The sequence below is a fragment of the Coffea arabica genome, chromosome 2e, assembly GCF_036785885.1.
Source record: "Coffea arabica cultivar ET-39 chromosome 2e, Coffea Arabica ET-39 HiFi, whole genome shotgun sequence".
Lineage (NCBI taxonomy): Eukaryota > Viridiplantae > Streptophyta > Magnoliopsida > Gentianales > Rubiaceae > Coffea > Coffea arabica.
Genome location: NC_092313.1, coordinates 75,230,891 through 75,246,997, shown reverse-complemented (window position 1 = coordinate 75,246,997; position 16,107 = coordinate 75,230,891). Strand labels below are relative to the sequence as shown.

The 16,107-nt window shown below is 36.2% G+C and overlaps 2 protein-coding genes across 3 annotated transcripts; one reads left to right on the top strand and one right to left on the bottom strand.

Moving 5' to 3' along the window:
• The first annotated feature begins 3,247 nt into the window (after positions 1–3,247).
• LOC113733186 (uncharacterized) lies at positions 3,248–9,252 on the top strand. 2 transcript variants are annotated; one of them, XM_027259402.2, is made up of 7 exons: positions 3,248–4,543; positions 5,200–5,423; positions 5,554–5,618; positions 5,806–7,411; positions 7,501–7,661; positions 7,806–7,992; positions 8,095–9,252. In XM_027259402.2, exons 2-7 carry the CDS (start codon positions 5,273–5,275, stop codon positions 8,733–8,735), a joined length of 2,811 nt encoding a protein of 936 aa, XP_027115203.1. In that variant the 5' UTR covers positions 3,248–4,543; positions 5,200–5,272; the 3' UTR covers positions 8,736–9,252. The 2 variants fall into 2 exon arrangements, with proteins under 2 accessions (XP_027115203.1, XP_071937268.1); XM_072081167.1 differs by having other exon boundaries at positions 3,359–4,543; positions 7,486–7,661.
• Positions 9,253–10,373: 1,121 nt separating this feature from the next.
• LOC113733187 (uncharacterized) lies at positions 10,374–13,422 on the bottom strand. Its single transcript, XM_027259403.2, has 4 exons — positions 13,251–13,422; positions 11,655–11,744; positions 11,194–11,267; positions 10,374–11,124 (listed from the first exon to the last, which is right to left on the bottom strand). The coding sequence occupies exons 2-4, from the start codon at positions 11,724–11,726 to the stop codon at positions 10,860–10,862; spliced, it is 411 nt and encodes a 136-aa protein (XP_027115204.1). The 5' UTR covers positions 11,727–11,744; positions 13,251–13,422; the 3' UTR covers positions 10,374–10,859.
• Positions 13,423–16,107: the final 2,685 nt, after the last annotated feature.

The window sequence follows — 16,107 nt, the reverse complement described above, 5'->3', positions numbered from 1 at the left end:
TCAACAGTCTCGTACGTATGCATATATACTCTCTCTCTCTCTCTCTCTCTCTCTCTCACACGAATGAAAAGAATTAAAGTGCATGATGGGATCAAGATTTGAGAAATATGAGCAAAAGTATGGCAATTTGAAATAGCACTACGTATGCGTTTAAATCAATGCATCGTTTTAGGCAAATTTTGTTATAGACATATCATTGTAGATATGCTTCTACAGAAATTGCATATCTAATACTTATGAAATGATATTGCTGTCAATGCTGGCTTGAATCGGCAATTCCATTTGCATATTCGATCGTTTGTCCATTATCGTTTTGCATATTTAATGACAAGAATATGTTTCCGGGTGAAGAAAATTAGACACAAACTAAGAGACTTTCTCAATCTGGTTCAAATATACCATTTCACACCAGCTCTCTGTTCCTTTCTTTGCTATCATCTACTGTATTTATTAATTTATTTGTCCATGAGAATACCTTCCCCTCTTGTGAAGTAATTAGGGGGAAGGGAACAACATTCTTACACTTGCAGCAATCCAAGTGGGCAAGGCCTTGTCTGGCAAAAATGAAAAAAAAAAACAAAAAAGAGTGAGATGGTTACTTCTGCGGATCAATTATTTAATACTTTAATTATCTCTTTTATAGAAAACAAATATATATATGTGTGTATGCGCGCATGCACACGTAGACACACACTCAATGTATGTCATAAATTTCCTAAAATTGTTGTTAATTAACAATATTTTTCAATATATATATATATTTTTTTTTTGAGAGGACAACTTTTGCGGTATTTTTCAATGTATATATATTCTCATGTATGTATATGTATATACGGAGGACAACTTTGCGGTAGACTTGTCCACAAGTGAAACAAGGCATCAGTGTCATTGATGTTGAAAGATGACACGACTGCTTACCGGGACTTTTAATGGGGGGACTTTTGGTTTTAGCACTGAACTCGGTCAAAAATTCGGATCAGGTCCTCTCCAGTTGAGTTTTTATTGAATTTGGACCAATTATAAAATTTCTCAAAACATTTGATAATAATATTTGAAATAAATTAGTACTATAATTTTACTGTAAGTGTGAATTTATCAATTCATACAATTAAATTGTAATAAAAATTGCACAAATTCACTCAAAAAATTGTAAGAATTATATTAACCAGATGAACAAAAAATTGTAAAAATTGTGCTCCTCTCCATTTGTTTAATCTTTCATGTCTTAAGTTTTTTTTAAAAAAAAACTGTAGATTCTTTGGGCACACCCTATGTTTTTTCTCTCGAAGCGACGAGTTCAAATAATATTAAAAACAAATAGATTATTTTTTTCTTTTTGTTGTCAAATGTCAACTTCTATATATAAAAAACACCCTTTCTATATATAAAAAACAATCAGATTATGGTAAGCACCCTTTCTTTTGTGTGGGCATTTGGAGTTTGAAGATGAAAGGAAAGAATATTACTCCCTTTCTTTTTTCTAACTTTTTTTTTCCTAATAAAAATATGACGGATTTGGTAGAATTATGCAAGGGTTTGAAACTAATTTAAGACCTCCGTAAGAGATATCTACATTACGATGTGTATATCTGCTCTTTTTGTGTAGTATCATATATCATTAAGCTATTAGCAATTAGCATCTAAGCCATCGACAAGTTAAGAGTGCACAAAATAAAGATAAATTAGAAAAGTAAAGTAAATTTCCAATTAAGCTTAACAAAAATCAACAAAGAAAAAGAAACGAAAGAGAAAAATTTTGATCCTCCCTCAAAATTATAGCTTGTAAATTTGGCGTGGAAATATGTTGTAACGATCTGAATCTTAGGAATAGCCTCCCACAAAAAAAAAAAAAAAAAATTTCTTCGAATTGTTTGATTGTGAATCTAGAAAGAGATGTGCATGAGCGATTATAAAACTCAAATAGGATTATAGGAACATAAATCTTTGTCAACTGTCCAACAATTTGTTAATTGTGAGACGTGCATCATGACAAATTGCTATCTTTTATCGAGCTAATTAAAGAATAATAAAGTATAAGAAGGTAGTTACTTCTTGTTGGCCATAGGCCACGTACTGTTGGCAAAATGTGATGTTTGTATCATTATCCAAATTGCTGCCACTAATTTCATATTTTTGTCTAAAAATGCGTGGCAAAGTGTAGAGGTAATTTTGTCCACCACTTACTCGATTAAGAACAAAACTATGCCATGTGCTCTGTTTATTTCATATATTAAGAGCATTAATCGACGCAATGGTTACGAGTGTACTGATTAGTTAGTTTAGCGGTCAACTTGTAACAAAAAATTATTTAATGGCCATAACTTAACCCGCTCAATAATTTAGTGATTGCTGAGGTTTTTTGCCTTAAAAGAAAATAATAATAAGCTCGAAACGAGTATAAAGACTTAGAGTTAAAATTTATCCACTCATACCCTTTTATCCTTACACAAACCCAATCAAGTCATTGCCATTTTGTTCAAGTATGAATCAATCTATATCGGTTCGAAATTTAATTGATCGGAGAGCAAATCAATGTGATCAATTATCGAGCTGAATCAAAAGTCTCGGGATTTAGAGGTTTTAGGTTCAGCTCTCATTGAATATGAATCGTGTAGTATTGGATTGTGATTTTCACTATTTATGGGTTAGTTTGGACAGTAAATTATTCATATTATTTCCATACCATTTATGGGTTCGTTGTAATTTTATAAAGAAATTTGCCGAGCCAAATCCATTCAATTTTTACCGAGTTAGGGTAAATTATTAATCATCCCATTATTGTTTCATTTATTGCCACATAACCTCTTAAATATTTTAAAATGTCCACTTAATCCCTTTTCTGGTTTCATGTAAACTGGAAATTTAATGAAAAATAGCTTTTGTAATATTATTGTTACTTGAAACACCACGTTCTTACATGTTCTTGTAAAATGCGTGTAATTTAATCACTCTAATGAATTATGCATTTCCTTTATTTTTCTATTTTACATAAAATTATAAAAAAGTTACGTGACTATTTTGAAACTTTAGAAGAATTAGGTGACATTATATAATAAAACTACAGAAGGGTGGTGACATGTAATTTGCCCACTGAATTGCTGTGTTTTGAAAGTCCAGACCGCACATACGCGGTGTAGAAGCACTTTCGTAACAGATAACGCCAACGTGCATATATAAGCAATTTGGTTAACTCTCTCTCCCTTTCAATGCGTATGCATCCAACGCTACCAGGAACTTTTGTCTGACTATCCCAAGGATGCCCACCGAAACAGATTGAAATGGACATGATGTAATGTACATGCAGTAGACAGAGAAAAAAGAGAGACAGATAAAAGTCTTAAAAGATAGAGACACAGGTGTGGAATTGGGTGGTGAGACTGATGATGATAGCTGAACGTGGAAGAAATGGATTTGGGCAAGAAGAAGAGAGGGAAAGAGCATGAGAAAATGGCAAAATCATTCCCAACTCAAATACACCAACCATACCATCACTTTTCTTCACTGGAAAGCTCCATCAACTTTGGTCTCCTCGTTCTGGTTGATTGGTCCCACCTTTTCATTCCCAATTCCAATTTCTCCTTCTTCAGTTTCCTCTCCAATTTAATCCCTTTTCCTCAATTGCATCTCCAAGAGAAATTTAATTATTAAAGGTTTCCCCATACTTTTACTTTCCAACCTTTCCCCCTTTTTTCTCCCCTTCTTCTCTACATCTCTCCTATCTTTTCCCACTTTCCCTCTTCCTCCTTAGTCTTTAATGGCTGCACCCCACGCACATTTTCTCCATTTTATTACGTGGGGCGGTGTTTTTTCTCCCCCTCTTTTTGTCCGCTGTGCATAGAAAATTCCCTCAAGCAACGCTTCATCACGGATAGAAGAAGAAAAGAAGACCAATTTTTGGGTTTTCGTGGGGGGTTCTCTTTTTTTTTTCTGGATTTTTTGCTTCCTTCATATCTGGACTACTTTGGATTGCTTTCGGCCAGCTTTGTCAAGATTGAAATTTTATATTACTTTCGGATGCCCTTTTGCATATATAGCAATCAGGACAGGTGTAAATTTGGAATCTTTTTTTTTTTTTTCTTGAGAAAGTATTATATAGATTTCTGTTGAATTTGAACTAGTGTGAATTTTGGGTTTCTGAGGAGTTTGATCCCTCTCTTCCTGATCAAAAGCAAAAAACGAAGCAGAAAGTTTTAATTTTGGAGTTCATTAAGAAGTGACAATGCATCAGAGTGTGTGAGATTGATTAATGCCAGTGGAAATTGTGACTACAATCCAGTAAGTGGATCTTCTGCCTGTATTTCGAAGTTTAGGAGTAGTTGTCCTTGTCTGAAAAAGCTGGTTTGAAAGGAAGGTTCTACTGGTACCATCGGAAATACTGTGTAGGTTTATCACCGACAAAGAAGGTTAAGACTTGCTTTCCTACTAGAGAGCACTACTTTCCTTGAGCAGCTGAAATTACTCTGTTTTGGATCTCGGCAAAGTTTTATCTGGATGCATGCTTGTTTTTGTTAGTCCTAGTGTTTCTGAGAGCCTGAAATTGCAGGTAAATCATCTGCCTTGCGTTTGTATTTGTATGTTACTTGTACCTTTTTATTTTTTGGTGCAAAACAATCTCGTACTTGTGGGTTTATGGAGGATCGGACTGCTATTCCCCCTCCTTCCCCCCCCCCCCCCCCCCCCCCCCCCCCCCCCCCCCCTTTTGTCAATACAAGACTTTTGCAACGTTTCTGATGCTTATACGAGGGATCATGGCGATCTACAAGAAAATACATGATCACATGCTCACTAGATTACTTAAAAGAAACTTCCCCCTGCCAAAATTGTAAAGATTACAGAAAGAAAAGAATGTAGATTTTGCTTGAGAGCAAGTTTAGAATCTTCTCTCTTTTCTAAATTTTTAAAAAAAATTGCGAAACTTTCTTTCAAAGGCTCGTTTATATCAATTGCAGAATGAACTACGATCATGGCATATGACAAACCTCCTATTCTTTTGTTGATTGATGCGATGAATTGATTGAAATTCCAGGCTTATATAAGACGTGTCAGAGTTTTAATGATTCTACTTCTCCTGTCATTGTACATTTCTCTCCTTTTCTCAGTGCATTCATCATCTGAAAACTTTGTTGCATCAATGTCATCTTTTGGATTGAATTACCTATACTGTTTTCTCATCTCACTCTTTGTTCACTTCTTAATCAGGCTTTTTGCGTTCCCATTTGCAAGAAAATATACATGAAAGCAACAACTTGACAGCTGAGAGTTGCCAGAGATAATGGCAAAGAGGTCACAAAGACGGCGTCTGCGGTATGAAAAGGATCAAACAGGTTGTATATCGGGATTGATCAGCATCTTTGATTTTCGCCATGGCCGTTCCACTAAAAAGCTCCTTCCAGATAGAAGAAAGGGGAGCAGGAAAGCTGCCGGTAAGGAACCTCTTTGATAAGCAATATAAATGCAGTTCATGTCATATTTTCATGATTTGTATTGCTTCAATTACTTGAATTCTATGTAGCACTATTTCTACAGACTATAGCTACTTCAAATTTGCTACAGGTGCTGGATCCTCGCAAACTGGACTAGTGTCACCTGATTCCGATGGAAACTGTCAGGATAGTGAGGTAAGTTATTGCCTCCATTTACTAATCTTGAAGAGTATCTGGTATCAAAAGTTGCAAATAGTCATTTTATTGTGGGATGTGGAGTGAAAATGGAAGTCTTTTGCCATATTGATCAAAGTGATGCTCAATTACTGGTGTAATAGCATATATAAATTGAAATATTGAATTCCGTTTTATGTCAAAAAAGGATGGCAGGGAGAGTGGAATAGCCTCCGTTGATACTCTTAAAACAAGTGTGAAGAAACTCATGGAAGAAGAGATGGTCAATGAGCAAGATCCAAACAAGCAGAGCAGTGATTCCGAGATGGGCCATCCAGAACATGGATGTCATACAAGAAAAGATCGCCAACATAGAAAGAAAGCCAGCAAGAGGTCTAATGATATCAACATTTGTGATTTGGATGTCATGAAAGATTTAGGGACTGATAAGTCTGGTGATCAGGTTGACGGTCAAAAAACTTCAGATAAAATTGATTTTGAAATTATTATGCATTTGTTGCATGATCATTTTGATGTGCCATCAGATCAGGCAAGTGCAGTTGACGAGGGAAATTTAAGTGCAGCCATTAAGATCTTCATTGATCAGAACTCATCCAATATTAAGCATTCTAGAGATAATGGGCAGGTCCAGGAGTCCACAGAATCCATGGATGCTTTGAATAGATTGAGTTTAGAAAAGGACTTGCTGTTAAAGCTCCTGCAAGACCCGAACTCTCTTTTGGTAAAGCAAATTAAAGGTTTGGAGAGCGCCCATTTAGAGAAAGGCCTGCTGCATTCCAATTCATTGCCAAGATCTGGCTTCGTAGAAGACAAACTAAGTCATTCAAAAACAGACGACCTCATCAACCACAAACAACACAGAAACTTTTTCCGGAGGAGGAGCAAATCACAGGAAAGTTTCCCCTCAATGGGAAGTGACAAATGTCAGTCCTCTAGTAAGATTGTTATTTTAAAACCTGGACCAGCGACCTTGCAACAACAAAACACAGAGATACATGTTAGCACTTCCATGCAATCTCACAATCCTGAGGGAGTTAAGATCCAGGGAGAAAGAAGCCAGTTCTCTTTCACTGAAATCAAACGGAAACTAAAGCATGCTATCAGAAAAGAAAGGCAGGGGACCTCTCCTGATGGAATCACTCATAGAACTCTATCAGAGCATCAAAAGAGACATGATTTTGAGAAGGGAATTGGAGGAGAAAATTTAGGGTGGCGGTCTCCAAACAGAAACCACTTCTATACTGAAAGGTTTGCCAAACCTTCCATCAATCTAAATCGGGATGATAAAATCGGCAAACCAAACGATGCTGACCCATATACAGTGAAAGATACCTCTGTGCATACCAAGTCGGGAGTTGCTAACATCTACCTCGAGGCCAAGAAGCACCTCTTGGAGATGCTTAGCAGTGGGCATAATGATACAGAGCTAATCAGTCAGCAGCTACCAAAATCCTTGGGTAGGATTCTTTCTTTTTCAGAATACAATTCTTCTGCCAACAGCAGCCCTAGGAAGGGCACTGAGGACAGCTCTGTAACAACTGAAAGCACACTGTTTTCTCATGGTGGTATTGAGATTGCTAATGAGACCACAGATCAGGTTGATGAAGAAAATCTTAGGAAACCCTCAAGTTCATTAAAGTACTGCTCAGAGATTGAACCTAGCACCAGTAATGCCAGTCTTGATCAGAAAGTAGAAACTCCAGAAGCAAGTAGGAGTTTGTCTTGTGTGCACCATCATACTGATTTGGATGGCGAAGCGCTGTCTTCAGGTGGAGATGTAATGGTATCTGAAGGTATTTTGCCTCTAATTTTTTTTTCCTGAGATTGGATATGAGCAATTCGTAGTCTTCATTTCATCATGTGGTAGATAAATCCTATGCAGGAGCTACAGGATTTGAAGAAACAACTAAAGGCGACCGTGAATGCTATGAGAATTCAAATGCTGCTCATGAATCAAGTAGCTCTTACAGTACAGAAGATGATCAAAACTGTGATATTGCTGTACAATATCATCAAGAAGGGTTGACACAGTCAATGGAGATGGTAATCTCCTGGTTCTTGATGATGTCTTCTTGAAATGAGAATCGTAATTTACATCTGATGACAATTGGCCATAATATCTTATTACTCTTGTAGTGTCCCTGCTGTGCGTGTTATACAGGCCTAAATGCTTGTTCTGTTTTGCAGGAATCGTTTGAGCAGTGTCAAATGTTGCCTTCTCCTTCAGCATCACCTTCACACTGCTCAGTCACCATAAAAGTTGAAGATTTTGAGGGTGCAATTGATAGAACAGACAGACCCAGTCCTGTTTCTGTTCTCGAACCACTGTTTATTGAAGATGATATCAGTCCAGCAAGGACCATACGTAGGCCAGGTTAGGTCACTTAATTAGATTTTATGAACTACAGATTTATTTGATTTATGGTCAGTTGTACTTCCATATCATATTTGATATAAGGATGTTTTGATTTCTTAGTTGAACAAGAAATTCAACCACGGCAAATTCATTTTGAGGAGTGGAGGTCTTCCAGTGACCAAGGGATGTGTATGCAGACTTCTTTGAATGATGAAGAATCTGCATTTGAATATGTAGAAGCGGTGTTACTAGGTTCAGGATTGGTCTGGGATGAATATCTATTAAAGTGGCTTTCTTCATCTCCAATTCTTGATTCGACATTGTATGATGAAGTGGAGCTGTTTTCCAGCCGGTCTCATCATGAGCAAAAGCTACTTTTTGATTGTATTAACGAAGTACTGGAGGAGGTATGTGACCGCTATTTTGGGTGTTTCCTGTCGATGTCGAGTAATAAACAGAGCATTCGGCCTGTCCCAACTAGGATGACACTTATTCAGGAGATATGGGAAGGAGTTGAGTGGCACCTCCAGCAAGACCCGTCGCCTCAATCTTTGGATCAGCTTCTCAACAAGGACATGGCTAAGTCCAGAAAATGGATAGATGTTCGATTAGATATCCAACACATTGGTACGGAAATGGAAGAGGCCATTCTTGACAAATTGGTAGAGGACACGGTTTCAAGCTTCATCTATGATGATTTGAAAAATGGTTCTCTATCATCTTCAGCTGATTTGATTGAAGTTCGTAAAGTTGACCTGTAAAGTATAATTGACGTTATTACTGAGCTAATGCAAAAGAAGCTGATCTTCAGTCTGCTGAGGCAGTAAAATGTCCTTTTTTTCCGGTTAACCCACATTTCCAGTTATGCTGCCTCTAGCTCTGATTGGTGGTCTAATGAAGGTTCACATTTGGTGATCTTTTACCTCATGCTAAATTTCCGAGACCTAAAGGATTATGCTCAGCCTATATTCTGCTAAGAGACTAGCATGGAAGCCTTCTGTGGCAGAAGATGTACAGAAATAGAGGATCTCTTATGTGAAACATCTTTTGATGCAAGCTCATGAGAAGGCAAAAGGGCTAGTGGATTATGGCAGAATTGGGTTGGAGAGTTGATATGGTGATCATTGGATCTGACTTTATTAATACGACATTCTCTAGAAAGTGTAGAGTTGTAGAGGTTGGTGTGCTTTTGATAGGCGTGCTGTATCTAGCTGTGTGAAAATTTCTGTCTTTAACTCTCTCTGTCTCTGCAAATAGCTTACTCTTGTTGAATTGCCATTCTTGCTGTCACAAACTTTTGACTTGAGGATGTAATAACTCATACTAAGAAATAAACAATGATTTAAACAAAAAAAAAAAAAAAGTACGACAGATTCTGAATACATCCTTGCGCTCTGGACAAACTTCCTTTGAGGACTCGTACAACTTGATGCTATTATTACTTCTTGGCACCGTTGTTCTCAACATATTATTGGCTGCATGCCAGTTTTGGAAAGCCTCTTTGATTCCAATTCAATCTAGAAATGTCTAGATTTACTTGCATGATGCTGTATTTCAGGTTACCAGCTTACATAAGATAATGAGAACACTTCTCTACCCATTGCGCTTCCAAGTGCAAGTTGGAAATACAGGGTTTAGCTGAGTGTACATGTATATGACAATAATGTTTGTTTGCTTGCTTTAGCGAATGAAGTACTGCACAGAAATCCATCAGTCATCATTTAATTCAAACTCTTCATGGAGCTAAGTAGTTTACTTTACTCAGCTGGAACTTGATCTTCGGTTTGCTGAGTGCAGTGGAAATGGAACCTTTTGTTATTTATTCATCATGCTCTGCCCCCACTCCTCTTAGAAGAGATCATGGTGGTGTTTCTTTCCTAGGATGACTCGTAAGTGTTAACTCCTTTTGATTTATGCATCCATGCATTTCTATTTATCAAAACAGAAGAAGGTAGGGAAAGTTGTTCCAATAATTTCCCCACTTAACCTTCTCAATTACATAGCCACTAGGCAAGTATTCAGCTCAGACACCATGTGAGACTCCGAAGCAGTTTCCCTCAAGCATCAACCACCTACTGCACTCTGTCCCTCCAACAGAAGCAAAAGTTGAAATCATAATGGTCAAATGAGGATTCCATAAAGGAGAGTCTCCTCAACTAAATGAAGAACGCACAACAATGCTCATAATCTCTTGTGAAATAATAAATCAACCGATGTATTACATTCAACTTTTCCTTTTCCTTTGTCTCATTACGCAGGATTCAGGAAACAAGTTTCACCCTGCTGACAATGGTTTCCAAACGTATTCTAGATTCTAATCACCTGCCTTACAACTGAGATGAACGTCTCTAAATCACCCAAACACATGATCACACTTGAAATTTTTTGACACTAAAATCTTTAATAAGTTCTTTCGAAGATTAACAAAGATGGTCAAACCTTGAAAAAAGTATCAACATATCTCTCTTAATTTTAACAACAGGACCAAAAGCGACTCCTTAAGAGAAGCTGCAACATAACAAAGGCAAGTAGATTAGCCACTAAAGGACCTACAGTAAATAGAATAGACCTCCCAGCAGTAATTGCAGACACGCTGCCTCAGGTTCCGGTTCAAGTTCATAGAATGATTAGGATCAACTTAAAAAGATGACCAGCTTATAGCTTCCCTCCTCTACTACAACAGGAAGCTCGCATTCTTTGCTTGCAGTTGGCTTGAAAGGCAGTTCCCCAGGCGTATACAGATTTGAAGTTTTGCACAACCTATGAAAAAGGATCTTGTGCACTAAAATAACCAAAGTCAGGAATAAACCTAGAACCCCCTTTTAGCTATATATGTGTGAGGAAACTAAAGGTCTGATTCAGACAGTCCTACTGTATCCACAGAGTTACTTAAGTTTTTTCTTTCCTTGTTGTAGAGATAAAGTCCAATCAGCAGGCCTCTTTTTCACAAATGCTTTTGTTTTGCTCCCTAGTTCCTCGTCGTCACTATCTTCTTGAGAATTTCCATTCAGTGTAGGCCCTCCAGGTTCCTCAGCATTCTTGACAACTTTCTTCTTATGAGATTCCAATTTAGCACGTAATCTTCTTTCAATCGGGTCATTTGACTGAACGACTTTGGATTCACGGGCAACTGCTGCACCAACCCCAAGCCTACAGGATCCTAACATGGTAAATTCTCAGCTCAAGTGATATAGAAATGGTGGTGTTTGATATACTCACCTGGAAGGCCGAACCTCTACTTTAGCAAATTTTTCATCCTCCAATTGACTCATACTATTAACCCATTGTTCAGCCTGCATGTAAGCAATAGATTAATCACTACATGGTATTAAAATTCCTGTACATAGTACACAGTAGTTAATAACTAATAAGCGAGCCACAAATTGGCACCTAACTGCGTTAAATCAAGAAATTACAGATTTTTAGTGCAAACAAGGAACTTGGAGCAGAACTGGTAAAATTACGTTTGTCAATGTCATGGCTCAATAGAAATATCAGGATGCAATCATTTTAATGTTTTCCCTTGATGCATAATTAAACAACATAAATTTCAAATGCCCATGAAAATGGAGTGAGAACAACCATATTGCCTTACCTTAGGTCTCGTCACAAATGGAGGACATATGCCAACGAATTTCGATTAACATATAACAATGTTAAAGAGTTTGAGAAAAAGTTACCAATTTGAATGCCTTATTAAACTTCACCAGCGGACGGAGTGATGCTTTTTTTGAAGCTTCATCTGACTTCATACTATCCTCTTCACCAATCTAATTAAAAATAACAAGGAAATAAGTGATCAAACACATCAAGAGTATAAAACCTTGAAATATAAGGGAGTTTATGACTACAAACAGCTATGTTTCATGTCTAACATAAAAATATTACTTCTAGAGCTCAATAGGAAGAAAGGATTAAAAAGGCATAGGCTACAAAAATATGAATGGTTTGGGAATGGATCAAAGTAATGGACAAATTTCGATGACAGGAAAAACTCATGGATTCAATAAAGGAGCTCATAACTATAATGGATACCACCTTGACTATGCAGTCATCTATTCATTAAACCTATCTACAACATTCTATCAACTTAACTATCAAATTTGGTGATTTAGTGCATTATCTCAATAAGTAAACACGAAATGTATAGGCTACTTAAAGGATTATTGAAAGCTACAACTTTCATACTTCAAAAGAAACTCTCAAATACAATACTAACTCATAAAATATTCCAATGTTCAATGCTGGCAGCTAACCACAAAACTGGTTTATGACCATACATGGTCCTATGTAACCATCAAATAAATACAGAATTTCCATGTTCAAACTTCACAGCAACACAATATGAGAAAGAATTGGAGGCTCTGCCATAAAGCACCACATACTTGAGCATGACACTACCTTCCACAAGACCGGGAGCTGGATGCTTTACCACACAAAATAACCACTAAATAGAATATACAACGCCACCACCTTGTAAATATTTGTCACCACTATTAACCACCAAACAGAAAGTATCAGTATTTAGCAAATTTTTGGACAACAAACACAACTTTTGCACTCCAACCACCACATGCACATTACACACTCTACAGAATATCTGCTTTTACTGTACTTGAGGCTGACTCCAGAAACCAGTCACGAAGGTGATGATGTAAATAGTTTTAGCTTTTCAAAATTTTTCAAGAACAGGCTCTAAGTCAGTGATTTGTGCATTCTTCACAACGATGATATCAAATAACTGATTGCAGATTAAATGGTACTGAAACTTTAGAGATACATATTCTCTTGAAAATTTTTACCGTAAAAGTCTATTTGTGGTGAGAAACTCGTGATGTCAATGCACGTATCTGCTGCTTACAGGATTATAAAACAAAATGGAGTTATCAGAACACCGGGCAGGCTATTGTTTGCTTAATCCATTAAAATGCCTAATTCACGAAAAGACAAGCTATTTAAACAAAAAAGTTTAAGCTTTTATGTTTTCAACTTAATAAACGAAAAGGAGAAATCAAAAGCAAAATTACAACACCCCAAAACAGCTTTTAGTTTACAAATAAGCTATAATCAGAAGCAAACAAATAAGCTGATCATAACAAGCAAACGAGCACGGCTGGAAAACATATTCAATGGTTTTTATATTCAATAGCAACCTTTGCAAACGACCCAAAAAGACATAAAATCAAACAATCAAAAGGTAAATGGTTTTATTTCGTCTCTTGAATTCACTAGTCCGTAACAGCATGTACAAGAAAAAATACTTTTAAAACTCTTACCTTAGTTCTCAGTGTTCCTCCAAAAAGGGCACCGGAACACCAGAGGTCAGGGTTCTGCTGAACTGCAGGTTGCTCAGATGACGAATCTGGGGAAAGAAAGGAAGCCCTTTCTGCAGGTTGCTCAGAGGTCGGGGCGTTTTATGGATTAATTGTATTTACCTCCCCTGAGTTTTGCCAAACAATTTTTTTTATTATTATTATTTTACCCTTGAAAATTAACAAATTCAACAACAATTAGATAAATAACTGAGACCACACCCCAATCGGCTAATTGATTAGAATATTGGTGTATAAAAGAAAAGTCAGACACTTGCGGGTCTGACAGGGGTGTGGTATAAATCTATGGGTGCCGGGCCGTGTCAGCCCGGCACCTGACACCAAAAATTTTTTTTTTTTTTATAGTTGACACATGGGTGCCGGGCTGACACAGCCCGGCACCTGACAAAGTCTGCAAAAGCTGGCTGCCGGGCAGAGCACCTGACAAAGTCTGCAAAAGCTGGCTGCCGGGCACTCTCTGCCCGGCAGCCAGTCAAATTGTTAAAAAAAAAAATTCGGCAGGCTGAAAAACAAAGCTGGCTGCCAGTGAAATTGTTTAGAAAAAAAAAATGCGAAACAAGGTACTAAACTATAGAGCCTTCTTTTTGTTGGGGAAGAAAGAGGAGGGGTTACAGGGGCACTGTTGGATATACGTAGAGGCGGTAGGGAGTTGGGAATGGAAGCTAAATTGCGGAGGAAAGAAAGCTCCTGTTAAGTGAAAAGAAGCTCAGCAATTTGTTAAGTGAAAAGAAGGCAGCTCCTGTGAAGCAAAAAAGCTGAACCAAAAGAAAAATTTACGTACGATAACTGTTAGCCATTTAGTCCGGGTAATTTAAATATTTGAAATAATACCTATGCTAATAAAATAAATATATAAAATTAATGTAATTAGCATAGCTTAATTTCGAAACTAGTGATATTAGTTTAATGCAATTCATTTTTTGTTAAGATAGTTGATAATTAGTTTACGTTATGTAGTATACAATTATTTTAATTAGTTTAGTGGATTAATTAGTTTAATTAATTGAATGAATTAATTTTAAGAGGTCTGATTAAATGAATTTAGATGTATTTGGCGAGGTTAATTAATTGAATGGATTAATTGAACGAATTTGTGCAATTGAGTTTTGATTAAGATAGCCATTTAGTCGGGGCAATTTAAGTATTTGAAATAATATCCATGCTAATAAAATAAATACATAAAATTAATATAATTCGCATAGCTTAATTTCGAAACTAGTGATATTAGTTTAATGCGATTCACTTTATTTGTTAAGATAGTTGATAATTAGTTTACGTTTTTTAGTATACAATTATTTTAATTATTTTAGTGGATTAATTAGTTTAATTAATTGAATGAATTAATTTAAAGAGATTTGATTAAATGTATTTAATTAAGGTGCTGGGCTGACCCAGTCCGGCACCTGACATCTTTTTTTTTTTTAAAAAAAGGCACCTGATATCTTTTTTAAAAATAGGGAATCTGTCAGGTGCCAGGCTGATATCTTTTTTTAAAAAAAGGAACATATCTGTTGTTTTTAAACCTGTCTGATTTTTTTTTTACACCTATATTCTAATCAATTAGCCACAGAAGAATGCATTTCTGACAATATTCTTCCATCCACGGAATTAAAGTGGAGGTAAGAATTAAACATTGGTTACATTTCTATGGTGGAAAGTTCACTTTTCTGCGCACAATAAGCAGAAGCAATGCAAATGTGGAGATGCATAAAGAAGTATATTGGACACTCGAAAAAACGAATTATGCATGGATGAAAAATATTATATATATTAAAATTATAATAAAAGTCCTTTTAAAAATTTATTCATTATTTAATGTTCAATACTTTATTTGGTATATTAAAATAATTAATTAAATATTCTATTATATTATAAGTAACTATATAACGTTAAGTCGATTGAATAATATGTAAGCAGTTATTGTTTCACGACCTGCTAAAGTCTAATGGAGCATAGTTTTTTTGTCCAATCGTACGTAAATTTTTCTTTTGGTTCAGCTTTTTTGCTTCACGGGAGCTGCCAGACATTTTTTGTTTTGTCCACAAGCCTGCCAAAAGGGGCAAATCTGAAGCAAAAAAGTGTGAAAAATTCACGAGATCTACTTTGTCTGAATTGCATTGAAGCCTGCCGATTTTTTTTTTTAACAATTTGACTGGCTGCCGGGCAGAGAGTGCCCGGCAGCCAGCTTTTGCAGTCTTTGTCAGGTGTGTCAGCCCGGCACCCATGTGTCTTTTATAAAAAAAAAAAAAATTTTTTGTGTCAGGTGCCGGGCTGACACAGCCCAGCACCCATAGATATATACAGAACCCCTGTCAGACCCGTAAGTGTCTGAATATTTTTTTTTTCACCTATATTCTAATCAATTAGCCACCCCAATCTGTACCACCGCAATCTGCCATTGCCAACATATTCATAAATGCAATGCCCTCAGAGAACACCAAACATTATTATTAATTCCCAACTGTGATTGGAATAACTATGGGCCAAATTTTAGAAAATAAAATAAAATTGAGGCACCAATATTCCAAAGGAGAGTCAAATTTAAAACCTCTATAGGTTAATAATTTTAGAACGATACAAATTTTATTAATTTAAAGAGATATTAATTAATTGATAAATTAGTGCACTTACAATTTTAAAAAAATACCTCATTTAATTTTATTTTTATAAAAATATGAATTATTCTATTAATAAAAGTAGGCTAAAGTTCAAAGGTCTCAAGTTTAGAAAAATTTAGATTTAAATTTTAAGGGGAAAAAAACAACAATAGACTCATATTTTAACTCGTAGTTTAGGAAAA